At 38.3% G+C, this 27,287-nt stretch overlaps 1 protein-coding gene across 1 annotated transcript; it reads right to left on the bottom strand.

Annotated features, from left to right (window-relative positions):
* Window positions 1–8,735: 8,735 nt before the first annotated feature.
* On the bottom strand, window positions 8,736–26,195 carry DPT (dermatopontin). Its single transcript, XM_014063423.2, has 4 exons — window positions 25,833–26,195; window positions 20,708–20,833; window positions 11,341–11,448; window positions 8,736–9,928 (listed from the first exon to the last, which is right to left on the bottom strand). The coding sequence occupies exons 1-4, from the start codon at window positions 26,129–26,131 to the stop codon at window positions 9,862–9,864; spliced, it is 600 nt and encodes a 199-aa protein (XP_013918898.1). The 5' UTR covers window positions 26,132–26,195; the 3' UTR covers window positions 8,736–9,861.
* Between the last annotated feature and the right edge of the window lie 1,092 nt (window positions 26,196–27,287).

Genomic DNA, 27,287 nt, shown 5'->3' with positions numbered 1-27,287 from the left:
TGCTTGGAATACAGCGGCGGCTGGGGCACTGGACCAGATTGCGCCTTTGCAGCCTCTCCGTGGCAGTGGATCCAGGAAGGCTCCTTGGTTTACCAAGGAACTCCGGGAGATGAAGTGCCAAAAGAGACGCCTAGAGCGACGTTGGAGGGCTAGTAACTCCGAATCTGACCGAACACAACTAAGAGCCTATATTAGGACTTATTTAGTCGCGATACGGGCGGCAAAATGTGCTCATTTTTCCGCTCTTATTGCATCCACAGAATCTCACCCGGCCACCCTGTTTAGGATAACCCGCTCCCTCCTGAAAGGGAGGGATGCGGGAGAACCCTTACAGGGAAGAGCTGAGGAATTTGTTTAGTTTCTGTTGGACAAAGTCGCTCGGATTCGGACGGACCTGGACTCCACTTGGACAGTTCCAGCGGAGATGCCAGGGGAGGGCCTTGATCGGATTTTGTGGAATGAGTTCCAGCTCGTCGCTCCTGAGGAAGTGGACAAGGCCATGGGAGCGGTGAGTGCCTCCACCTGCTTACTGGACCTGTGTCCCTCCTGGCTGGTCTCGATCAGCAGGGAGGTAACACAAGGCGGGCTCCAGATGATTGTCAACGCTTCTCTGCGGGAGGGATCTTTCCCGCATCCTCTGAAGGATGCAGTGGTGAGACTCCTCCTTAAGAAGCCTTCTCTGGACCCAGCTATCCTTAACAACTATCGTCCAGTCTCCAACCTCCCTTTTGTAGGGAAGGTTGTTGAGAAGGTGGTGGCCTTTCAACTCTGACGGTTCTTGGATGAAGCAGACTATCTGGACCCTTTTCAGTCAGGTTTCAGGCCTGGTTACTGCACCGAAACAGCTTTGGTCATGCTGATCGATGATCTCTGGCGGGCCAGGGATAGAGAACATTCCTCTATCCTGGTGCTTCTTGACCTCTCAGCGGACTTCGATACCATCGACCATGTTATCCTTCTGTGGCGGTTGTGGTAGGTGGGAGTGGGAGGCACCGTTTTACGGTGGTTCTCCTCCTACCTCTTGGACAGGTCGTAGTCGGTGTTGGTTGGAAGGCAGAGGTCGACCCCTAGGCCCCTTAAATATGGGGTGCCGCAGGGCTCGGTCCTGTCCCCCCCTCCTATTTAACATCTACATGAAGCCCCTGGGTGAGATCATACGTCGGCATGGGATTAAATATCATCAGTATGCAGACGATACTCAATTGTATCTGTCCGCCCCGTGCCAACTCAGTGAAGCGGTGGAAGTGATGTGCCAGTGCCTGGAGGCTGTCAGGGTCCAGATGGGAACGAACAAGCTTGCACTCAATCCAGACAAGACCGAGTGGCTATTGATGCTCCCTCCCAAAGATAGTCCAGATATCCCATCCCTTAACCTGGGGGGTGAAATCTTACACCCCTCAGAGAGGGTCCACAACTTGGGTGTCCTCCTGGATTCGCAGCTGACGTTAGAACACCATCTGTCGGCTGTGACCAGGGGGGCTTTTGCCCAGGTTTGCCTAGTGCACCAGTTGTGACCCTACCTGGACCGGGAGGCACTTCAAATGGCCACTCATGCCCTCGTCACCTCTAGGCTCGATTACTATAATGCGCTTTACATGGGGCTGCCCCTGAAAAGTGTTCGGAGACTACAGTTGGTCGAGAACGCAGCCATGCGAGCGATATCGGGTGTACCTAGATACACCCATATTACACCTATCCTCCGTGAGCTGCACTGGCTTCCGATCAGTCTCCGCACACACTTCAAGGTGCTGGTCATTACCTTTAAAGCCCTACATGGCCTAGGACCTGGATATCTAAGAGACCGCCTCCTGCCACATACCTCCCAATGGTCCAAAGAACTCACAGGCTGGGCCTTCTCCGGGTGCTGTCGACCGGACAATGCCGGCTGGCAGCTCCTCGGAGGAGGGCCTTCTCTGTTGGTGCTCAGACCCTGTGGAACGACCTACCCGTAGAGATCCGGACCCTTCCCATTCTCTCGGCCTTCCAAAAAGCCACTAAAACCTGGCTATTCTGGCAGGCCTGGGGCTGATGATTTCATGAATGAAGTCCAGCCCCACCCAGATGGAGTGTATGGTGTGTTGTTTTTAAATCTTTTCTTTTTAAACTGTTCCTTTATTTTTAACTCCCTTCTTTAACTTGTTTCTGTAAGTTGCCCGGAGTCCTACGGGATTGGGCGGCATATAAATTTATTAAAAGTTAAAGTTAAAGCTAGGTGAGTTCCCATAATTGGGTGCAGCGTAGTTGTCTTTAGTTGAACTAAGAGAGTGCAAACTGTAACTGCTGGTGTTTGAGGCATTCTGAAATAAATTTATCATGGAAGCTGTTGGTCTTCTGCATATAGGAGGAAGAAGGAGTATTAGAAATATATAATGTAAAAATAATAAAGGCAAGATAAACAAAGAAATGAGGATAAGGTGGAACTGCTTAACATCTTTTTTGTCTTTTCTCAAAAGAGCGAAAGTGCCTTTCCTAATATGACTCAGCAGACAAGGAAAAACTTTGGCCACCTAATGAGAAGGAAGGACTCACTGGAGAAGAGCTTAATGCTGCGGAAGATTGAGGGCAAAAGAAGAAGGGGGACGATAGAGAATGAGGTGGCTTGCTGGAGTCATCGAAGCAGTAGGTGGGAACTTAAATGGACTCCAGAGGATGGTAAAGGACAGGATGACCTGGAGGAACATTGTCACAATGTGCCAGATATGACTTCACAACTAACAATAAAAGAATCCACTTTGCAATCTTAAATGATCTCTTTTCTCCAGAGCCAGTGTAATTATATCACAAGATGTTGAACAAATGATCAAAGTTTCTTCTCAGAAGTGCTGTATGCAACTTTTGATGGAAATTGAGTTGGAGAGAAACAAGAATATTGGAGAAGAGACTAGTCTCATTATTCAAAAAGGGAAGTGAAAGGATTCAGACAGATCAGTTTGCCTTGCCTTGTACTAAGCAAGGTATGCGAAAAGATGTCATTTTACAAGAACTGTTGCTATTGTTACCAGGGTGTGTTGTTGAGAACACATCATATTGCACGATACCTCTTCTTATGACAGAACGAGATCCCTGTAGGGTTAGGAGAATATTCTAGTAGTGACTTTCATCTCAGTCAGAGTCTTGACAAAATGTATCATGCATTTCTAAACAAGAGGCACATAGACAGATGGTACTGCAATCCAGAGAATTTTCAATGGGTTGAACAATTCATAAATAGGTCTGCTTTGTTCTGGAAGGGGCAGTATCAAGTGGGAGCCCATCAGATTCTAGGTTTGGCCATATGCTAATTGTTCTGCCTCCGACGTTATAGGCTTGCTCGGGGCATGCAGTTAACTCCACGCTTGGGAATCTCTTTCAGATCAGGTTTATCATCAGGCATTCTTAATAGCAAAAGTTACAGTTCAGTGTTAAGATACTTCTGACTTTCCATGATCTGTCCCATCACGTGGTGTAAAAAGATGGTGATTCTACTCCCATGCTGAGCGGAGATACACACTACTATTCCAGTTCACAAAGGTATTCAAACTGACCCGCTATAAATATTGCATGCGGGCAAAATGTCCCAGTGGCCAATCAGGAACGTAGATGTGATCACATGTTCTGGAACTACATTTCCCATGAGGTAGTTTCTTAAAGGAGACAGTTCTTAATTCCTACACTAGCTATATACTGCTGGGGTTAATAGACAATTTTTAAAATGATCTAGGAATGGTATTGAATTGCTGTTCATTAAATTTTTAGCTGACATCAAGCAGGGGTAGAGATGGGTGTCCAATACTTTTAAAGGACAAAATCCTATTAAAAATAAAGTACAATGGAGAAACATCTTTTTAAATTAAGGGTGACACTCAGAAAATAAGATGTACACCCCCGTACATGCTTGAAGAGCATTTTTTTCTTCCTTTGACATCATCTAAGCTATCTTCTCTTGTTACAGCATAACCATTTTCAGTAGAATGCCATCAATAAAAATTACATTATAGCTTTTTGCAGAAGCATTAAGAGTATCTAATATTTATGGCAGATCACAGTAGGAAGCCTCTTGGTGAACAGCTATAGACATTGTAAAAGTAATTTCCATTGGGCTTCAATTTCCAGTTTTAAAGTCTAAAGTATGTGCATTAAAATGACAGAAAGAAAGTGCATTGCCTATAAATAGGCACAAAAGCAATGATTTATTCAAGTTTATCAAATCTTAGCACATACTGGATCAGTGAATCACAAGACATCTTTTCTTTAAATCATTCCTCCGTCTCTTTGTTTTTCCTCAGTTCTTCCTGAGTTAAAGTAATACAGGTAATCTTTGACTTATCACTTGTCATTTAGCTACCATTTGCAATTTGGATTCCCCAAAACTATTCATTATTTTTCAAGTTATGAGGATAGGCCTTTATAGACCCATGATCTTATTTTGGGCACTTGAGAACAAGCTCAATCTTTATGGCCATCTGTAGGGTCTTGTTAGTCACATGACACAATTTTGGCAAAAAAAAAGCCCTGTGGGGAAAATTGATTCACTTAATGATCACCATGTTCTCTACAACTCTACAAAAATGTTGAAAAATCAGATGCAATCACATGATGCTTTGACCTACAATCGCAATGACTTGTGGGCATAATTCAGGATTGATTATAGTCATAAACTGAGGATTAATTGTATACACATGGAACTGGTAAAAAGCTATATGAGCATAAAACATGTTGCCTTCACTAGTCATCCCTATCCTCTTATACAGTGTTTTTCAACCACTGTGCCGCGGCACACTAGTGTGCCGTGACATAGTGTAAGGTGTGCCGTGGGAAAAACACTTTATATATAGTCAATATAGGCACAGAGTTAAATTTTTTAAACATTTTCTAATGGTGGTGTGCCTCATGATTTTTTTCATGAAAAAAGTGTGCCTTTGCACAAAAAAGGTTGAAAAACACTGCTCTTATAGACACAATGACAACAAATGTAGTTGTCCTTGATTACAATGTACAGGAAATGTCAAAGCCAAGGATTGGTATAGTTCCCATCCCTTCCATCAAACATAATCAGCAGGAAAGCCTGCGCCAATCATTCTTGCTAATGTGGATTGGATTTGAAGCTTACGAAGGAGGCAAATTTTGACATAAGCCTAGACTAATGAATTTGACTCTCCGCTAGGATGCCCTCTGTTTCCCCCTCCCTCAAATGGTTTATGCAGATTCGTGCAAAGGGAATCTGGCTTTCAGCTGATGCCAACTGACAGTCAACTTCCTTTTGGAGCCAGGTTTAGTACTATTTCAGAAGAATACTAAAACCTTGTTCAAAAGCAGACTGAACGGCAGGGAGGGTTGCACCATGAAACAGTAGAAAACTGTGCATCCCACCTCCTGCTACCATTGCTGCTCAGCTGCTGTTCAAGGTGTTCCAGGACAGGAATAACTTCAGAGAATAATAGATACAGGGCAGTGGTAGGTTTCAAATTTTTTTAGAACTTCTTCTATAGGTGTGGCCTGCTTTGTGGGAGTGGCTTACTGGCCATGTGACCAGGTGGGAGTGGCTTGCCAACTTTGTGACTGAGTGGAAGTGGCTTGGCAGCCATGTGACTGGGTGGGCGTGGCCAACTTGTAAAATGTGATGAAACTCACTTAACAATGCTCTTGCTTAGCAACCAAAATGTTGGCTCAGAAACTCTGGCATTTGAAGCACGCAAGTCTTAAAGCTGTCAAGTTACAAGACCCTTGCACCTCTAACCTTTTAGAACCCCCAACAGGGGTGTTCAAACCTGACAGCTTTAAGACTTGTGGACTTCAACTGCCAGAATTCCTCTTCCAATCATGTTGGCTCAGGAACTCTGGCATTGAAGTGCGCAAGTCTTAAAGCTGTCAAGTTATAAGATCCTTGCACCCCTAACCCTTTAGAAAAAAACCCCAGGGGTGTTCAAACTTGACAGCTTTAAGACTTTAAGGTTTAGATAGGACTCTTAGAGGTGGGCGGGGTGATTGGTGAGCCAGCCAATCAGTGAGCGGTGGGCGGGGCAAGCATGGTGTGGATGAGTGGGAGGAGGAAGCTGGAACCGGTTCTAAATGGCATGGTAGATTTGTGGAACCTCTTCTATAGAACTGGCAGGAACCCACCCCTGGTACAAGGGAACTGCACTTTTCTGCTACCTAAAACAGAATGACTGACAAGAGTGCATATAGACCCGTGATGGCGAACCTATGGTACACGGGCCATATGTGGCATGCTAGAGCCTTCTCTGCAGGCATGTGAGCTGTAACCCCAGTGTAGTTCCACCGGCCAGCTGATTTTTGGGTCTCTGCCGCACATGCGTGAGGAGAGGTGCATGCAGGAGGCACATATGCATATGCATGGGGGGTTCTGCACGGGGAATCACATGTGCATGTGTGGGGGGTCACACACATGCAGGGGCAGGGTGCATGCAGGCATGGGATGCACGTGAATGCACAGGGGGCAAGGGGCACGCACACATTGCATTGTGGGTGTGCACATGTGCGCTTTCAGCATTTGGCACCAAAAAGGTTAGCTATCATTGATATAGACTAAAGAAATGAGATTCTAAAGTGCCCAATAAATGCCAAGCTTATTATATCCCTTTAAGAATCACCTGAGTTACAACAATGGAAATGGAGAGTCCCTCAAAGGAGAATGTAATTAAGAAAATACTAGAATGAGCAGAAATTGATAGATTAATGCTTATTATTGAGGATAAAGAAGAAACTGAATATTTTTTGATATGGGATGTATTTTATCAATGGTTAGACAGTAGAAACAGAAGTTAAGGAAGGAGGAGATGTAAAAAGAGGAAATGTTAAAGTGGAGAGTTGTTAAAGAAGATAATGTTAAGTATTATTGTTATTATATTATCACATTATTATATTATCAACATTATTGTGATGAACTCTATAACAAATATGTGGATTAGGACTGCTTAAAAACAACTGTACCCAGATTCCACACTGTTTGATGGAAATTGAATTTTTCTATGTTATATAAATAAAATAAATAACATGGGTGTGGAGGAAAGAATCAGCTGAGTGAATGATCTATGAGCTTCCTTTTTATGAAACCGCTGCTGCCAACCAGGAATGGACTCCCAATCTTCTGAGTAGGAAGCGGACATCTTCACCACTAGGCCACCACACCACTCAGTGACTAACCTATGAAGTGGTTACTTAAAAGTGTCAGAATATCCATGGTGAAACCTACGTCATAGTAATACAGCTGATACCATTTCAGCTAAGGGTGATTTTAAGACTGATTCATTTAAGAGATGGTGATCAGATGAAGGCAACATCATGACAATACAGCAAAAAAATTGTAGCTGGGGATACATATGTGTGTCGTATTTAGATGAAAATGAGTTCTGAATCACACTCTCTTTCACCCACCATTTCACCATTATTAAATGTTTGCATGCACACAGTTTCAAGACAGATTGGGGGGAAAATCCTAATAAGCCGGACCTATATCTCGATTGCATATTTAAATTGAGAAATTTCCAAGCTCAGCCTTTGCCATTTTGAGTCAAAGAAATCACAGATAATAAGAAAAAGTCTTATCTAACTTCTTGCATAGCAATGACTACAGAAGCTAAAATTAAGCACATATGTGAGATACCTTTCCAGGGAATGATAATAAAGCTATTATTTCTGTAAATATACACGCTACGAGTTCTATTTTTGGTTTTGGTTGTTTCAGAAAAAAACATGGCCTAAGAAATATTTTTCTTAGTGGTAATTTCTCTGGAAAATTCCAAAATTTCAGCTTTTGTAGATAAATACTAGAAAGCATTCTGAACATTCCTAGCATTTTCCAGTTAAGGAGAATTCTAATGAAGATTAGATCATAGTACTATTGTAAGAAATTTGGCACAAAGCAGTATCCTTTCTTGCTTCATAAATATATCTTAAATGAAGGTGTTGTGTGTGTGTGTGTGTCTGTCTGTCTGTCTGTGTTTATGTGAACAATATACAGTAGATGTTTGTTCTGCAAAGATCATAAACTTCCATATAGGTCACCCATCCCTGCATATAATTAATACACTGTTAATATTCAATCTTCTGCTTATTTCCAAGAAATTGTTCTTGTGATTTACAATATCACGTTCCTCACAAAAGATTCCACTTCAGAGGAAGAGCTGGACTTCTACTAGTTCAGCCAAGTTAATCTTGATTCCTCAGGAGAGATTACTAAAGCTGCCTTTTGAAATGCAAAGATTCTCAGAAAGGGAACAAGATTCCAGTTTTGAAAGTTTTCTTTCTCTTGTTTTGACATGAAAAATGAAACATTGTTCAAGTGTTAATGGGAGTATGCTTTTTAGGCTGCATTATTTAATAGATGGATTGATCCATTAACAATTTAAAATTATACTCTTTCCTGAATTTCTATTTTTGCTAGATATAAGATATTTCAATTTCATTCTTTCTTGAAAGGATGGAATTCACTTCAATTGCCTTTTATGTAACTTATTTGTATTTTAAAAATGTTCTAATCCTTCTCAAAAGCATGCAATTTTAATACTTTCTTAATGAAGTGAGACCAAATCCATAAACAATCATCTGTATCTATTGTTTTTGAATATAACAGAACTTTGCTAATTTATATTAAGCATTTAGTAACAGAATCTCTACAGTTAATTTGTTCGCAATTATTAAATGCACAAACAATTGCTGAAAACTGTTTAAAAGCTACTGAACTGCCATATAATTTTATTTATTTTATTCATTTAATTGTAATAATTCATAATATACTTGAATAATAGATACCGGTATTTAGAATAATTGCATAGCATTTGTTTATATGATTCTTAAGTAACTCCCTTTTACCATTATTCCTCAGTGACTGCCTTCATAGTTAAGCTTTAAACAATGTTCAACAAAATCATATTCACATTTGAGCTACAATGCAAAAGCCACTGGAATAGAATCAGTTTTTGTACAAATTAGACAATTGCTATTGCTCATTTCCATGAGTCTTTAATATTCTAGCATTCATTATAGTCCCCAATTACAAGAGAAACAACACAGATACATAACAGTTAACAAAAATAATCTGATACCATTCAAAATGGAGATACTATGGTCCTCAGAATGTACTTTATTTCACTTGAAGTGTAAACACTCAAAGCATTAAACATGTAAGTGAACAATCTTTAAAAGTGACTGCTACCAACCAGCCTTGCTATTAACATGGATACAATATAATAATAATATGGCTTGCAATTTTTTTTTTTGCTAATCTCAACAGAGTGAACAAATATGAATAAAGAGATCTTTTGAAGTAAGAAAGCGGATGCAGTGGATATAAAATTGCTATGCCAAACCAAGCTGTATTTGCGCAGAGGAACTAAATAATAAAGGAAGTCACTTTATCCAAGTTTAAACAAATAAGCATCTACCTGTAACTGTTTAAAAAAATCAGGAGAATGAACTGCAGTTTTTTCAAAGACTGCCCTCTGCCCAGCAGCTGCGCATATGCCCAGTTAATAGTAGTGACACATGTGAGAATTGACATCAGCATAAGGGTAAAAGTTCCACTATTATGGTAAGAGTGACTGGCCACGCATACTCCCAAATTAACATTGATTCTGCAGTTGCAGCTGACCAGGCATGTGAATGGAAAGCAATGGAAATTCAAGTACTTTGCACAAAGGCTCTGCAGAGATTATGAGACCAAAGGCAGGAAATCTATTCTCTAATTAAGAATTCACCTATGAATTCACCTACAGAAAGAAAAGCTGAAGTCAATATTGTACTTACTAGGCTTTTTGGAATATAAGAGTCAAACCTCTGTAAGAGGTTAATGCATTTATTACTGAATTTACTTTTTTGTCTTTTTTCCCTTTAACTCTGAAGTGTAGCATATATTCAGAATTTTTAAGCATTTTGAAATTGACAATCAAAATTTGTCATCCTGCAGACAATAAATTTCCACTGACGATCTCTGCAAAGGAAAAGAAATAAAAAATAAGGTTTAATACATTGCAAATAGGAAGACAATACCAAATATGTTAAGATTCTGATTTAGATTTATTTACATTAGATTTTTTTTAATGAACTATGGTTTTCTAGCAAAAGAAAAACAGCCATAAATAAATATTTATTCTTTCCTTCCTTTAACAAGGTCTGAAGCGTGACTTTGAAATACTTGAGCCTAAACAAAATTGCTATAATTTATTTTTTTTGTTTTGGATGATCTCGTAGAATTTTCCCAAAATGCAATTTTATCCATACTCAATACTGCTTAGAAACAAATTAAAGCAAAACGTGTTGCATTGAAAAAGAGGGAGAAACAAATTTTCCATTATTAAAAATGAGCAGATTTTATAGCTATATTCCTTTAGCTCAGATGCAATGATTAAGTGGAGCCAGTTTGGTGAATGGTTAAAGCCACCAGGCTACAATCTGGGAAAATATGAATTTGAATCTAGGCACAAAGTCAGCCAAGTGACTTTGGAGCAGTCACTATCTCTCAGCCCTAGGAAAGAGACAATGACAAACTACTTCAGAAAATATTTCCAAGACCACTGCAGGGAGACTCATCCAGGCAGTTGCCAGAGGGTAATCATCCCTTGAAGGCACACCCCAAAAAGAATGATTTACCACGGTATTGATTGTCTATCAATCTGAATTGCTTTTTATCTCAAGAATGTTCAAACTACTCTGAAAGCAAATGTACAGTTTGCTTTGCTTGACGTTGTTTCCTTTTGTTCTCAGACGTAAAGTATGGTCATGAACGAGTCCTGTCATAAATTGATTCTTTCATTATAACATAAATGAAACAAGCAAGGTCATCCTCTCTAAAAGTTTACAGCAAAATATCAGGAATTAATTTCTTTTGATCTTACAACTTCAAACTGTTACATTAAATTGCTTGAGTTTTTAAGGAATCTTCCTTTAATTCTGCCAAAGGTGTAGAAGCCAATTCAATCAAATAAGTACAGTATTGTAGATCTAGATTTTAAAAATATTGAAATTAATATCTTGAATTGCTATACAATATCAGTATTTAATGCATAATAAAATCTCCTCTTCCTGCTAATGTTCCTAAGCACTTTCTACACTTAAAAGTATTTGTTTTAGATTTGCCATTACTGAAAGAGAGTCTGTTAAGATAGTGTTGTAAAGTAAAAAGAGGTAGATATAAGTCTGACTGCTAGCTAATTGTAAACTGTTAAAGGTTCATCATCATTCTGCCTCTCAGAAAAGTCATCATGCTTTCCATTACTGTAGGTCCATTGCTCCTACCACCCTAGGCAATTATTCATCTTCATTTTTAAAAAAATGTTTCACAGTGCAATCATCCATTTGTGTTAAGGCAAACATTCAGCTTTCAACAGCATTTCTGAACCTGACCTTTCTACACCAGAGAATGTTGTAGTTGCTCCCCGGATATAATGATCATAGGTGTACAACATCATGTCCATATCTTCTCCATAGTGCCCTGGATGTTCTGAAGTCATCCTTATAAGTTAGGGAAAAGAAAATAACAATCATTTCTCTATTTTGTACAGTAATAATAGTCCATTGCAAATCCCATTGATAGTTAAGACTCAATTCAGATAGTTGAGCACATGTTTGATAAAACTCAGATGACCTGAAAAACAATTAAGTAAACTTCAGCAAATAGAGTAGAGTGTTCTTTCTCTCTTTTTTCAAAGAAGTTTCAATTTTATTTTAAAAATTCTAATTACAGAATGCGACTATCCTTGGTCAGAATATTAATTCTTTTTAAAATCATGAATTACCAATGCTTCTCCAAAGAAAAGTCAGTGTATCCTAGGCATCCATTCTTCTCCTGTTGATACCAATTCCTGTGGATCTGGGAAGGGACTCAGGAAACAGAAAAAGCTATGAGTTTGACAGTTTAATTTTCTATTATGTATCTTAAAATGTGATAGGGTCCAATTTGAGTCACGGGGACCAGAGGCCTCGTCTTCCAAGCTTTCATACTCGTGCTGGAACCCATCCTCAGGGAACTTCTCTCTCTCTCTCTCTCTCCAGAATGTGATATTTAATCTTAACTTGTGATCTTTAAAGTGGTATTTTAAGGTCACCATTCATAGCTAGCTAAAGGAATGAGTTTTTCATTAAAACTAGAATAAGGAGTTTTAAGTTCTTAGCGAATGCAATGCTATATATTATATACAATACTCTTCAAAACTAATGTATGAATACAGTGTCCATCTTGATTATGGAGAAATTTCATCTGTCAATCCATAGAAGTTTGTCCTTTTCCCTTATACTGTATATGAGTCAGACTTTGGAATGAGCCTGAGGCAGTTGTTTTCAGAGTAATTGGCTTCTAATCCAAATAGGTCAGAAATGTATGCAAGTCCAGAGCAAAGTAGATACTATTCAAGAAAGAACAGATGTGTTCAGAATGACCAGGAGTACCTAATCCAAATCAGACATGGTTTGAAATTCAAAGGAATAGGGAGAATCAGAGGCTAGATTTATAGACCAAAATTGACATGAGTTTACCAATGAGAGTTAAATACTCAAGTATTTATTCCTATTAATTCCTATGGCATTCCAGATGACTGATATTTGCATTGCTTCATGCTTCAACAATTAAAATACAATTGTGATTGTATAGATCAGTGATGGCTAACCTTTTTGTTGTTGGGTGCCAAAAATGCGAGCATGCACATGCGACAGAACATGTGCGTGCCAGCACCCATAATGCAAAGTGCCCCCAAATGCGCATATGCGCACAACCCCCCACACTCCTCCCCATGTGTGCCAAACTGTGCGCCCCCAAGCTGAGCTTGGTATTTCCTCCAGGGTGGGCTTGGGAAGGCCATTTTCACACACATCCCCAGGCTGCAGGAATGCTTCCGGAGCCTGGGAAGGGCAAAAAGTGGGCCCAATGGGCCTACCAGAAATTTTTCACCCTCCCCAGGCTCCAGAGGCTTTCCTGAAGCCTTGGGAGGGCAGAAACTGCCTCCCCCAGGCCCCTGGAGGCACTCTGGAAGCAGGAAACAGATCATTTCTGAACTTCCAGTAGGCCCATTGGGCTCATTTTTCACACTCCCTAGGGTCTGGAGGCTTTCCTGAAGGCTGGGGAGGTAGAAAATGGCCTCCCCGGTGCTCCAGAAGGCTGAAAATCAGCTGACGACTCACATGTCGGCAGATATGGCTCCATGTGCCATCTGTGGCACACATACCATAGGTTCACCATCAAGGATATAGATTATTCTATTTCCATATTTATTAGCATGTTTGGATACTTCAGGTAAAAATGAGAATTCGTCAACATTTGCTCTTCAAAAACAATAATGGAGGACCGAGAGCTATCAGCCAATCAGGGCTTCTAGAGAGGAATGAATGCCTCAGTACTTCTCCTCAAACATTTTACCCTTCCTTCACATTTTTTAAAAAAAATAACAGAGATTAAATTTGATGTTGTAATACAGTAATTAGGGAGCATGTTTCTTTCTTATGCTGGCTTGATGACAATCTGTGTTTTAACCTATTTTCCAAAGATATATAGTTATAGTTTAAACCTATGAAAGATGTGTTTTAACCTATTACCCAAAGATATGATGGGGAGATATAGTAAAAACTCTTTTCTGCAGTAGGTCAGTTTCATTCTTCTACTTCATGAATAGACAACATGATGCCTACTAGGATATTTATTTTATCTGACTGTAATTTTTTAAAGTTAAAAATAATGAAACTGGAAATATCTACATTGTATTATCTTTGAGCATATCTTCATTTTGTGGATTGCTTCATCCACATTCTAACTGTGGGTAGATAGCACTAGCACTAGCAATGGCAGTTAGATTTATATACTGCTTCATATTACTTTACTATGTAGTTTACAGAGTTAGCATATTGCCCTCAACAATCTGGGTCCTCATTTTACCAACCTTAGAAGGACAGAAGACTGAATCAACCTTGAGTCAGTCAGGATCAAACTCCTGGCAGTGAGCAGAGCCATCCTGCAACATTTACATTCTAACCACTGTGCCACCATGGCTCCTTACTGTCGATTCTACTTACTTGTTGAGAAATAAACAAATTAAGGGTATAGCAAGATATTTAAAAGTTAGAGGAGTCAGCAGGATATAACATTACCAGCTTGCCTGAGGAACAGTGGTCAATTTTTGGACAGTTCCCATGGCACATATGTTAAAAAAATCTACAAAATTCCACATAAACCAACCACCCCAGAGAGTTGTATATCTTTATACTGTTCAATAAGATGACATAGGAAAAAACTTGTAAGTTATGGTAACTTGCCCAAAGTGTTAACAAACAGAAATTAAGAATGTGAAATTTCATTTTGTTAGCACAGTGCAGTGGCGTCTATCTGTCTATGCCTTCCTAACAATTACAGAGAATAGAATTACTCTATACTTCTCTATAATGAAGCATATAAGCACCAACTTTGTTGGGTAAGTTTACTTTTTCATAAACCCAGTGTATGTGATTTAATTACAGGTTGTTCTGCTTTTTTCCTTGTTTTTCAAAAGACCCTTCAATGCATTATCTAAGTATTAGTTATAACAGAATAACATTTAGAGGCGGGGGGGGGGAGATTTTAAAAAGCACAATACAATGAACTCTAACTATTTACAATTCAGACTGATTATACTATGTCAGGAATTTTCAGCTTGCCTCTGCAATACATAAGGAGCAATAAAATCTAGGCAAACCTTTGTTCTTTATTTGATTAAAATTTCACACTGCTCATGTCCCCTTATCCAGGTCTCCAGATACAAAGAATAGATTAGAATAGATTGGAATAGAATAACAGAGTTGGATGGGACCTTGGAGGTCTTCTAGTCCAACCCTTGCTCAGGCAGGAAACCCTATACCATTTCAGACAAATGGCTGCCCAATCTCTTCTTAAGAATTTCCAGTGTTGGAGAATTCACAGCTTCTGGAGGCAAGTTGTTTCACTGGTTAATTGTTCCAACTGTCAGGAAATTTCTTCTTAGTTCTAGGTTACTTCTCTCCTTGATTAGTTTCCATCCATTGTTTCTTATCCTGCCCTTGGGTGCTTTGGAGAAAAGTTTGACTCCAGGGGTGGGTTGCTGCCAGTGTTATTGCCAGTTCATTTCGCACGCGCTTCAAAGCGCATGTGCACATGCACAGTTGACTGTAAATTGTTCTGCACATGCGCAGAATATGAAAAAATTACTAAAAACCATGCTGGGAATGTCAGCGGCAACCAGGGAAACAGTTTGGGGGGGTGGCCAGCCTGGGTTGCTGCTGATTCTGCGACCAAGGCCAAAATACCGCTACTGATTCCCCCTAACCGGTGCAAACCGGTAGCATCCACCTCTGCTTGACACCCCCTTCTTTGTGGCAACCCCTGAGGTGCTGCTTTGCCGTGGCTTGTCCTTTGTCAAGGCAGACTCAGGCATGTGATAGTGGGAATACAGCTTGTGAACACATTTGTACCTTTTCATCATTTGGCATAAGCCATTATTTCAAATTACATCCACTGACACATTAAGTGCAATCCTGAACAAAGTTTTTCCACCTTTGCAACAACAAACAACAACAACAACAAACAACAACAAAAGATGGCTATCCGAATCTGAAAACTGACACAATAGCTTGACTGAAGGAACCTTGAAGCTGAACTTGAGAGGAACAGAAACAAAGGTAATACTGTATGACAATTAGTTTCCCGGCTCATCCTCCTGTTTTTTTCAAAATCTGCCCATTTTGTTTCTTCCATTAAGTGTCAAGCTATATAGCAACAGCAAGATTTTCATAGGCAGCTATAGATGGATATTTTTTTTACTACAAATACTCTAATTATATAAGAAAGGCTAGTAATAATAAAATGTAAAGCTAATATAAATTATGATAAAAGAATAAACACAGTGCACACAAAGCTCGGCATTTCTACAAAGCCAAAGAATATTGTGCATAAAATTTTCTCATATTATGTCCATAAAAAATTATTTTCTAAATAAACAATGGCTAAATCAGTGTCGACTGAGAAATCCATAAAACAGACCACCATACCACATATTTTTATTTTTATTTTTTTTATTTTTACAAAATGCTAGTATAAATCATTACAATGCAGTGGTTAATTTTGCCCTTGGGTTTTTTGGGGGCACATCTTAACTCAATCCATAAATTACTTGGTGAACAATTCAGTTATGTAATGGATCTAATAGTCACTTGGATTTACAGGGATTTAATGTAAAATATATCATTATTGAAAATTTCCAGAAAAGTAGCTGCTAGATAGAGGAATGCAAACAGATGACACACATGTTACATGCCATGTCGTATTTGGTCGCATGCCACCATGTCCCATTCTTGCTTAATTTTCTGAGATTTTCTGAAGCTGAAAAGGCTGCATAAGAATGTGGGGTGCTCCTATGAGGCCTCTAGAACCTTCAACAATCATGTGAGAATGAGGTGTGTTTTCCCAGTCATTTTAGAAGCTGCAAGGCCACACAAGGGAATTTCCCAAGTTTCAAGACCTCGTGAACCTGGAGCTGCTTCCAATAGACATTTTTTTTCTGAGGGACAATTTTCAATTCTATATGTTATATATCGTTTCGCTTGTGTCTTGGGAAGGAAGAAGGTGGTATTTGGCATCACTGAGCTAGATTGTCCTGAATGTGCATCCTAGCAGAGATCTTCTAAAAGTACAGTGTTTAAAATGTGATAAGCACCAAAGAACCCAAACGCCTGTTTCATAATAATCAGAGATCTTCAGGATAGGCTTCAGCAATAATATTAACAAACTACTTTTCATAATGCACAATTCTTACCTTAAATGAATACCATATTTTTCGGAGTATAAGATGCACCTTTTCCCCTCAAAATAGGGTGAAAATCTGGGTGAATCTTATACACTGAATACAGCATTTTTTTGCCTTCTGAAACCTCACCCCACTTTGCAAAAATGGTCATGCGTAGCCTTTAGGATGCTTCCAGAGTGCTTCTGGGGTCTGGGGGAGGGCAAAAATGAGCAAAAAATGGGGCATTTTTGCTTGTTTTTGCCTCCCCAGCCCCCAGGAGCACCCTATAAGTCTCCTAAAGGCTATCATGCCCTTTTTTTAACAACAAACGGGTCCGTTTTCACGAAAAATGGGCCACTTTTGGGAGTCTGCAGAGTGCAAAAACTTTTTTTTTAATTTGCCTCTTCAAAATCTTGGTGCATCTTATACTCCAGTGCGTCTTTTAGTCCGAAAAATACGGGTATATATCATCTGACCCTTGAAGAATGTTCAGAGGGTTAGTTTGTTTCAAGATGTTATGTCCTTGACTTGCAAACAGTCCCAAGTCCTCGACTATTGGTTTGCGCCTATTGGTTAAGACGCACTGGGCTAGCAACCTCCACTTGATGCGGATGTCGCAGACCCCACAGACAAACTGTTCTACCAGTGAGTCATCAAGGTCATGGAACTCGCATTGGATTGCCGCAGTGCGTAGTGATTGTAGGAATTGACTAACCATTTCTGTGTCCTTTTGGACGCACTGACGGAATGCATAGCAGAAGGCAATGCACGATGGCATTGGCACGTAGTGGTTTTTTAGTTTCGAAATCAAGGTGTCCCACGACAAGGCGTGGACAGCCAGCGATGAAGAGAGAGCTCTTGCGGTGTTAAACTTCTCCCGCCCACAAGAGCTGAGGAAAAAACTGCATTTCCTATCCTCTGGAAGCTGGTGGTAGTTATTAGCCATCAGGAAACATTCGAAGCATTCTAGGAAGCCTCTGGTTGCTGGGCTGACAGTCGGGCTGTCATTCGTATGTCAAGGACTTGTGGCCGGTCGCAAGTCAAGGACATAACACAAGATTCCTTGATCTTCCAGCTCTACGGTTATTCAAATTCATACACGCTACAGCTTCATGAAGATTAACAGATGGTTAGATAAAGGCTTCAGATCAACTACAGCCTAAGTCTACCATTGATACTTCATGTATGATTTAAGGGCACTTTTTCATTGCTGTCTTAACTGCTCCAGTCCTTTGATGATGCCAGATGGACTCGAAGTTCCTGTAAGAACGTTCTGTCCAGATTGGGATGCGTTAGTATGGTTACCAAGTGTTCAGTTTGGACTGCCAGCAATCATCACTCCCATTGGGCAATTCACCTGCTACTGCAGGTTCCTAATTTTCCATGCCAGGAAAGTGATTGCCAATCTCTTTCCTTTCTGTTGACAAATCCTCCTAAACACACTTACTTTTCAGAAAAGTATGCTGCTTCCAAATTAAAAGCATAAAATGCACACACACAACAACCAGCTTTCTTGCATTCACCAGGTGTGGCTTCCTAATTTATGATACAGCTATTGTTGTAGAAATGTCACAGCAATACAGTGCTTATAATGTTTATCAAATATGCAGAATTCTGCTGGTTTGGAGTATGGTTGAAACATGTTTGTAATCAGTAGTTTTCTTTCTGGAGTTCCTACATTATTGCTTGTTTTTACACAAGGAGAAAGAAAGTTTTTACCCAGCTCCTGAATTATTTGTGCTACAAATAAGTAGCACAAAAAATATTTTACTGCATTTACTGCAGTGGTGGGATTCAGTCAGTTCGCACCTATTTGGGAGAACCGGTTGTTAACTTTCTAAGCAGTTCGGAGAACGGGTTGTTGGAAGAAATCTCATTTTGTTTTTTCCACTTTACAGGGCTAATCCTGTAAGGAAGGCAGGAAAGAAACATTCTGGTGTTGTTTCTGTTGTTTTTAGCCTAATCTTTATTGCCCTGTTTACAGAAACTGCCTCTCCGGTTACATTGTAACAGCTAAAGCAAAGCGCCCATCATCCTGAGTGATGTTGAGTTGACCATGCCCACACAGTCACATGACTACTGAGTCCTGCCTACCCAGCTGGTCATTAGGACAGAGAATCGGATGTTAAATTATTTGAATTCCACCACTGATTTACTGTCTTTAAAAACAGGGGGGGGGGGACAGGACTCCAGTTTTTAACAGTATAACAGAAATAGTTCTATTTGTCTAAGTAACTTGAATGGGCTTTGTTCAATCAGTTTAAGAACAATTTCTCAATCTTAACAGCACAGATAAAATTTGGATCATAGATTCTCTTTAGTGCATCTGCATTAACAACCAAACTGTAAATTTATGTTGTGAGTGATTTGCTGCAGGTTTCAGAAAGTGGTGACTAATTGGCAGAGTTGTCTATGTATAATTATTTTAGAATACCCTCTCCTCAATTCATTGGAACTATTTCTGAGTAGACATAATTACCACAAAGGAGCAACTTCTCCCACTAACATCAAAAGTAATTTAGTACAAAATAAATGCTTTCATTTACCTGGGATCAGTAGAGTGATCTTGAGACAGATAATAAAATTAAGGAATTCAAAACAGATTTTTGTAATAATGAATGATTTCAGCTTTACAATAAAATGGATAAATGTACCCATGTACAAAAATGTATCCAGAAGAAGAGAGAACATTTCTGGGTTCCACAAATGATTATACTATGAAACCAACCAAAGAAGACATAAAATTGATTTATTACATGTTATGAAATGTGAACTTACTTGAACAGTTTGGAAACAATGAGCTATAAGTGTAATTTATGTATATATAGTAAATTAGCAAGTCAAAATTATTAATAATTTTATAACTGGATTTTATATTTCTTGTATTTTTATCTTGCTATCAGTTTTTGGAGAATCTTTTTATTATCTTAACGCTTGCTAGGATCCATCTTGCATAGAAAAGACTACACTTATGTTTCCTATAAGACAAAAAAGTAAAATATTTGTAAAAGGCTTCCGTTGAAGCTGCCTTTTCTTACAGTAAGCACAGGGTAATCTGATCTGCACCCTAGTTCTTCCAAGCCCATCTGTCTGCTTATGCAAATATTCTTAATGACAAATTTGGATTATTTAAAGAACCTTATTTAAACCTTGTACTAATAAGGTAAAGTAAAGGTTCCCTTTGCACATATATCCCAACTCTAGGGGGTGGTGCTCATCTCCATTTCAAAGCCAAAGAGCCAGCGCTGTTGAAAGATGTCTCTGTGGCCATGTGGCCAGCATGATTAAATGCTGGACGAACAAGGAATGCTGTTATCTTCCCACCAAAGGTGGTTCCTGTTTTTCTACTTGCATTTTTACGTGCTTTCGAACTGCTAGGTTGGCAGAAGCTGGGACAAGTAATGGGAGCCCACTCTGTTATGCGGTGCTAGGGAATCAAACCGCTGAACTTCCAACCTTTCTGATCAACAAGCTCAGCTGTATTAATAGGAAATAAATTTTTTATAAGAAAAGATGGTCAGATTTATAATTTTACTTAGGATGGAAAATCCTTTGTGGGAACCATGATGCAAAATGAATCAAACTATGATCAACTTTGGCAAAATTAGAATTTTCAGGTTTTTTAAGGCTTAGAGTAGGTAGCATGGAGAGCATTTGTTTATAAAGTCACCAAGAGTCAGACATAACCGAACAGTTAAAGCAACCACAACATGTATGTGTGCATGTACACACATACAATATACCAAGCCTAACTTAGCATTTATATTGTAATTTTAATCATATCAATGACAGAATTGTACAAAATAATCTCATTGATTTGAGCATATTCTCTGGAATTGTCCATCTCTGCCAATTTTCCCCTCCTTTTGTATTTTTGCCATTTTGTCTGCTGAAGATGTAATGACTTGGAAAATTGTTTTCTAGAGCTAGTTTCTGATCTTGAATTGCAATAATATGGATTAATATGGATAGACAGTTCAGTTTTGTGAACTCACCAACATGAGTATGGACATCTCCGGCTGTAGCGGCAACAATAAAACTGCCACTCTCGATCAAGCACAGATGGAAAATATTGGCTCTGGAATCCTGCCACTAGCCCATTATTTGAACATGTTTGATACCTGGAGGGGGGGAGAAACCCATATTTTAAAACACATAAACATTAGTAAAATAAAAATCATAACTACAAGCCCTTCCTTGCAGATTATTAGAAACTAGTGGCAAATGATACAGATTAAGAGAGTTGAAAGGGACCTTGTACGTCATATAGTCTACCGTAATCCCCTGTCCAAGCAGACCCTACATCATTATTGTCAGATGGCAGTCCAGTCTCTTCTTAAAAGCTTCCAATGATGAAGCTCCCACAACTTCTGAAGGCAAGCTGTTCCATTGGTTGATTGCTTTTGCTGTCAGAGAAGTTCTCCTTATTTCCAGGTTGAATCCCTCCTTGTTCAGTTTCCAGCCATTGTTCCTTGTCTGGCCTTCAGGTGATTTGGAAAATAGCTTGACCCCTTTTTCTCTGTGGCAGCCCCTCAAATATTGGAACACTGCTATCATGTCTCCCCTGGTCCTTCTCTTCACTAGACTAGCCATGCCCAGTTCCTGCAACTGTTCATCGTATGAGAATTACTAATGACCAGATTCTCATAAATAATTTTTCTCTTAAAGAAGCATAAGAAAGGAGATAAAATTGTGACTGTTGAACCTGTCCATTCATCTGGTAATTTTTTTTTCTGTTTAAGTTATATCATTTGTGTATCTTTTTAAAATTTATATCTGAGCTACAAATTAGTATGTGCATTTCTTTTTATTTTGAGAAAATGGAAGTGACCACCCTAAGGCCAGTATAAAGAAACTCTGTACAACTTTTTCTTCCTGCTCCCTTCCTCCATTTCATTTTTAACAAGTCTACTAAGTCAAATTTCTAACCATGTGAAATATTTCCTCATATTGACACTCGTATTTCCTGAAAAGCTATAGCCTCTTTTGTTTTTTGGGAAATAGACGCCAACCCATGTTCTTCTTCCATTTGTTTTTTTTTAAATGCAATGCATGAAAATCTTGGCTTCATCCTCTGCACTGTTCGACTTGGAAGAACAAAAATAGATATGCAGATACATATCTGCATATTCTCCAGGCACTTAAAGCCCCTGTTTTCACTCTTTGGAATTATTTTGAAAATGGCTTGTGGTTATCCTCACCACAGCTATCTTTCAGATGTAGAGAACTCAGCAGGAATCAATCAGAATTCCCCACCGTTAGACAATAAGGAGTGCAGAAATCAACATTTACCACCCTAGTTTATTGTTCTTATGTCGTACTTCTTTCTCCTTAACAATTAAAAACAACCAGGATTGCTTTGAAGATAAGCAGTTAAGCCATCTTTAAGATCACATCAATTTAATAAAATCATTGTGAAGATATTATAGTGCGCTGATAGCTAATTTTGCCACATGGAAGAGGAGAAACCAAGGTGAGATGGAAATTTTCACCAGGTAAAAAATGTCCACTCAGAAAATCCAGTTTTCTGCTAAAATAAAAACAAAACTTTTTTATTCTTCTTATTGCCTTCTGATTATCTCCAATAATGAGAATAGAACTGTAGAACATAGGCTTTCAATTCTGAAATCTCCAGATCCAGTCCTTGAGATTGCCAAGTAGTCAGGCAGAATCCTGGCCTGAAATCCTAGAGTCTAGACAGCTGTTGCCCTTCAAGGCTGATAGGTTGGAATGGTTGGATTAAAGATCTGACTCAGAGTAGGGAAGTTTTTGAGGTTTCTATGATTTTCTTAAACAAAATTAAAGGCGACACAATAGAAATACTTATGTTCCACTATCATATCTAATTAAGCAGATTTTCAGGGCAAAAATGAACTTCTTTGCTGTGCCTCAACCAAGGGGAAAGGATGATATAATGGAGACAGAACAGGCCTCTGAAATAATCAATCCCTTATTAATCATTGGAAGTCCTGGGTACTTTCTTAGTTTACAAGGTTTTTATGAGGATAAATTGTTCAAAAAAATCATCTGTTGAGGGATAAACCTCTTGGTTTCCTAACTAAAATGATACAAGTGAATATTTATTGCATATATTTAATTTGTTTGTATCTTTTTTTCATTTTAAATGAACATCATCTAGATCTTCCTTAACCAAAGAAACTGTCACTCTGATTTCTTAGCAGCCTAGGCACGAAATCAATATAAGTTTCAGTAAACAAACCCAAGACGTATGCAAACATATACTATTATTTTTATAGTATTTATTAAGAATTATAATTTCAGAATAAAAAATTAAACAAAAGAAAAAAGCAAAAATAATATTTTTATGTTTTCTCTCCTTTTTTTTTACTCTTTTCTGCATTTTCTGCATATAACATAAATACTATTGTTAACAGATGGGAAAATGTTTTGTATTTAGATACTGTAAAGGTTTTCATTTAGCCTGAAATGTTAAGCAATGGTGAGATTGTTTCTTATGGCATTTTACATTTCAACATTTTGATAATCAGAAATGTAGAAAAGTATGACTAAACAGGATTCCACGCAAATAACTTCCTCATATAACTATGGCAAGAATGTAATGAAGAATTTAACTTTGGGATTCTGAGGTAGGTGGGAAAGGTAGACTACAAGACCATAAGGTATGGTGTTCTTTGCCAAAGTGAACTAGAACTTCCTTAGTCTGATAAGTACTTGGCATGATAACAAGATTTTTAGATTTTACTATGATAAATGACAGATTGTTATAGATGTCAAATAATCAGGGGAATTAGTGAGTTCAGCAGATGTAGAAAATTTCCATCAGGCAGAAAGAAGTCCACACTGGTCTGTGTTATTTCCAAAGTGGGTCCAATTAGAAACTCAAATGTTGATATTTCTAAGTATTTTTAAGGACTAAAATAGCCTCTAAATTATGTCCCCCACTAAATAAAATACATAAAAAAATGCTGTTGCAGGAACACTATGAGCTGTTCTTTTTGTGTATTAGCATAGTAGAGACTAGCTGTTTCTTTTCTTTGTCGGTGTTCCTATTTCATGCTACACCCCAGGCAAGATAGTTAGCATTTAAAGCTATGCATTACATTTCAGTTGGCTGAAAAGCCTGTGAGGACTATCCCACATCAGTTCTTGGGGGATGAGGGGGGGTATTCCATATTATACTGGTAAGGAAGAGTCTAGGGGGATCTCCTTTCTCTTGAAGCCATCTGTACACTGTCAAATTTACTCCAATGGAAGGATATATTTGCTTCAGAAGCACTGAAGTAGCCATAGGTAAAAGTTTCACTCACACATATGTGCTAGTCATTGCTGACTTTAGGGGGCAGTGCTCATCTCCGTTTCAAAGCCGATGAGCCAGCGCTGTCTGAAGATGTCTCAGTGGTCATGTGGCCGGCATGACTAAACGCTGAAGGTGCACAGAATGCTGTTCCATCAAAGGTGGTCCCTATTTTTCTACTTGCGTTTTTACATGCTTTCAAACTGTTAGGTTGGCAGAAGCTGAGACAAGTAACAGGAGCTCATTCTGTGATATGGCGCTAAGGATTCGAACCACTGACCTGCCGACCTTTCTGATTGATAAGTTCAGCGTCTTAGCCACTGAGTCGCTTCAAAGTAGCCATAACTTCCCCAAATTTCATTCCTTTGGGAGTAAGGGATTCCAGATTTTGGACATATTCTGTAAGTTAGCCCTTTTGAGGTACCTTGTTTCAAAAACTGTTGTTCTATGTTTCACCCAGTTAAAGGTCATGACAATGAACATTTCACTAGTATATAAATTTAAAATGTCATATCAGTTAAAGTGCTTTCCAAGAAACCAGGAAATCTTGAGCTTTATGACAGAGGTGATCTGGGTGAATAAGGGCCAGCCACTTTCTTTTTCAGCCCAATCTACCTCACAGGATTGTTGTGATGGGGAAATAGGAAGAGAGAACATTACATATATTGCCTTGAATAATACAAAACAAAGGCAGGATATTAACCAAATAAGCATATTGTGCAAAACCAGCAGTTTTCACTCAGTTTCTTTTTAAAACAGATAGCTGATTCCTGCAGTGTTTTCTTAAATATTTTGCACATTAATAATTTATAATTTAATTCCATATAAATAAATTTATAAATATATAATTATATTATATAAATAATGATAAATAATAATTAAATAAATAATAAATATATAATTTAATTCTAAATCCTTGGGATCCAAACTTTGCAAGTATACACATTTTAAAAATGTAATAATTTTTGTTTTCAAAAATTAAAGGAAAAAAAAAACCTGATAACATTCGGGATTAAGAGAGGTATTTAATAGTGACACATACATGATTGTTCACATACAGACATCTTTGCTCAGAAGATTTTCTTGGAATGTACAATTTTTCATGGTTTTCAAATGTGAATGGTTACTTAAAACTTCAGACTGAAGTTTATTAAACATCAATTAAATAAGTATTTGTTATCCTGTGATGTCACAACCAGACATGAACCAGATCTGTGATTCAACCCCACTACTACCAGCTATCCCCATGTTTTGAAATTCAGTTTGTCAGAACAATATTTGTTGCAGATAATTAACTGTGATATAATTAAAGCTATAATTTCTTATATATATTTATACAGAATTATTTTTATTCTGCCATAATGTTTTTGTCTGGCTATTTTTAAAAAAGTTTCGCAAGTACTACTGGTTCTTCCAGAAATATGTTTGGCTAGAGCCAATAATGGAACAAAACAAGGGAATAACTACGTGACAAGCATTTTCTTCTTCTCCCCACAAAAAACAATAACAAAAATAATTCAACTTTCTGTCATCAGCGTAATTTCTTAGAAAGATGAAAAACTTTTAGAACAAATTTAATAAATTTAGGAACTTACAATTAGTTAATTTAATTAGAAATTCATGCAATAAGTACACTCCATTTACCTCAGAAGACAAAGAAATTGTTACAACTGCTTTATATATAGAAATGAATAGTGGTATCACCACTACAGTACACAAATCTGATGATGCTAATTTAACACATTATTATGATTTTAACATGCAGTTTTGTATCCCTCGCCTGAAACATTGCATCAGCTTAATCACACACGACAAGGAATCTAAGTTTAAACTTGGTTTCATACCATTGCAGTCCAGCTCTGTTGATTTCTTCCCACCAACATTCAGTAGGCTCTCCAAGTGTATCTGGGGTGGGCATACAGGCATAATTCCACAATCTATCAGACCCTTCTTTCTTGCTGAACATGCTCCTCACAGCTACAATCACTTGCCCATGAGGGCATTGGAAGTTGAAACCCTGCCGGTACAAATTAACCCAGTCATCATTAGCCCTATAATCATCATAGGAATGGTAATAGTTCCCATATTGGCCCCATGCCACTGTGAATAGTGGCAGGGACATGCAGAGAAGAATAAGGTCCATGTTGCTTGAGCTTCTGGCTGCAAAACGCTTAAATGATGTTGTTGTGCTGACTTTTTTTATAACCCTCTGTAACATTTGGATTCCAGATGTGGGATAACTAGCTCCAAATGCTATGTGTCACTGTTTAGATAAGATGTCTGAGCAAAAGAATTGGCTGCAGATACATTTAATTAGTTTTAAGGTGGAATTTTATAAGCACACTATCCTTTGCATAATAAGGACTGGGATAACCTAGGACTATAAATCATTTATAATCCCAGATGTCAGGAATTTAATAACATATGTTTGTACAGTAGCTAAAGTGGGAGGAGAAAGAAGCCATTTATAGTTACTGTAAGTAGTGGAGTGATGGAATTCTTGGAATCACAAGGAAATGTCAGGTTGCAATTTTTTGTGATGCGATAAAAGCTGTTTTGACACAATCCCTAATTCTGTTAATGATTATATGAGTGGGACACATGACCTCTGTCAGAATGCTAACAATTTAGTGGGAATGAATAAATAAACAATAATAAACAAATAAACAGGAATAATGGACTAAGTCCAGGTAACTTGCACAAATAGTTAATAAATGCACTTTCTAGATCACAGGAGGATTTCTCCTTCCCAGGAATGTTTCAAGATGTTCCTCACTGACTGAAGAACATATATGTGGAAATCTGTATTTGGTTGAGTAGAGAACCAATAGATGGGAGTGCAGAAAGATTATTTGATCTGACTCTCCAGCTCAAAGGGGACACCAAAGCCCCCTTCTTTTTCTTCTACTCTACTATACCAATTCAAATGAAATCTGGATCATATTTACAGTGTGTGTGTGTGTGTGTGTGTGTGTGTGTGTGTGTGTGTGTTGCTCAAAGGCTGTAAATGACTAGATAAAAAATCTCATAAGAAATATTATTGTGCTTATTTTTTTTATTTTTCCCCCAATTAGTACTTAAATCCCTAATTGCTACTTTACTGGAATGATTTTAACTATATTAAACATGTTTTGTGCTGAACTGACTTATATGATAAATAAAGAAAAGAAAAGTCCATTTATTATGGAAAACAAACCATCCATTTTATACATATTTAAATAAATCCCTTAGCTCTAAAACTTCACAGAAATACAAGTATGTAAGCTAATTCTATAATGCACATAGTCTGGTAGTTTTGG

The sequence above is a fragment of the Thamnophis sirtalis genome, unplaced genomic scaffold (genome assembly GCF_051295495.1).
Source record: "Thamnophis sirtalis isolate CommonGarterSnake01/CBP01778 unplaced genomic scaffold, rThaSir2_p1.2 scaffold_8, whole genome shotgun sequence".
NCBI lineage: Eukaryota > Metazoa > Chordata > Lepidosauria > Squamata > Natricidae > Thamnophis > Thamnophis sirtalis.
The sequence above is the reverse complement of the archived record's forward strand: the minus strand, read 5'-3'. Positions and strand labels throughout refer to the sequence as shown.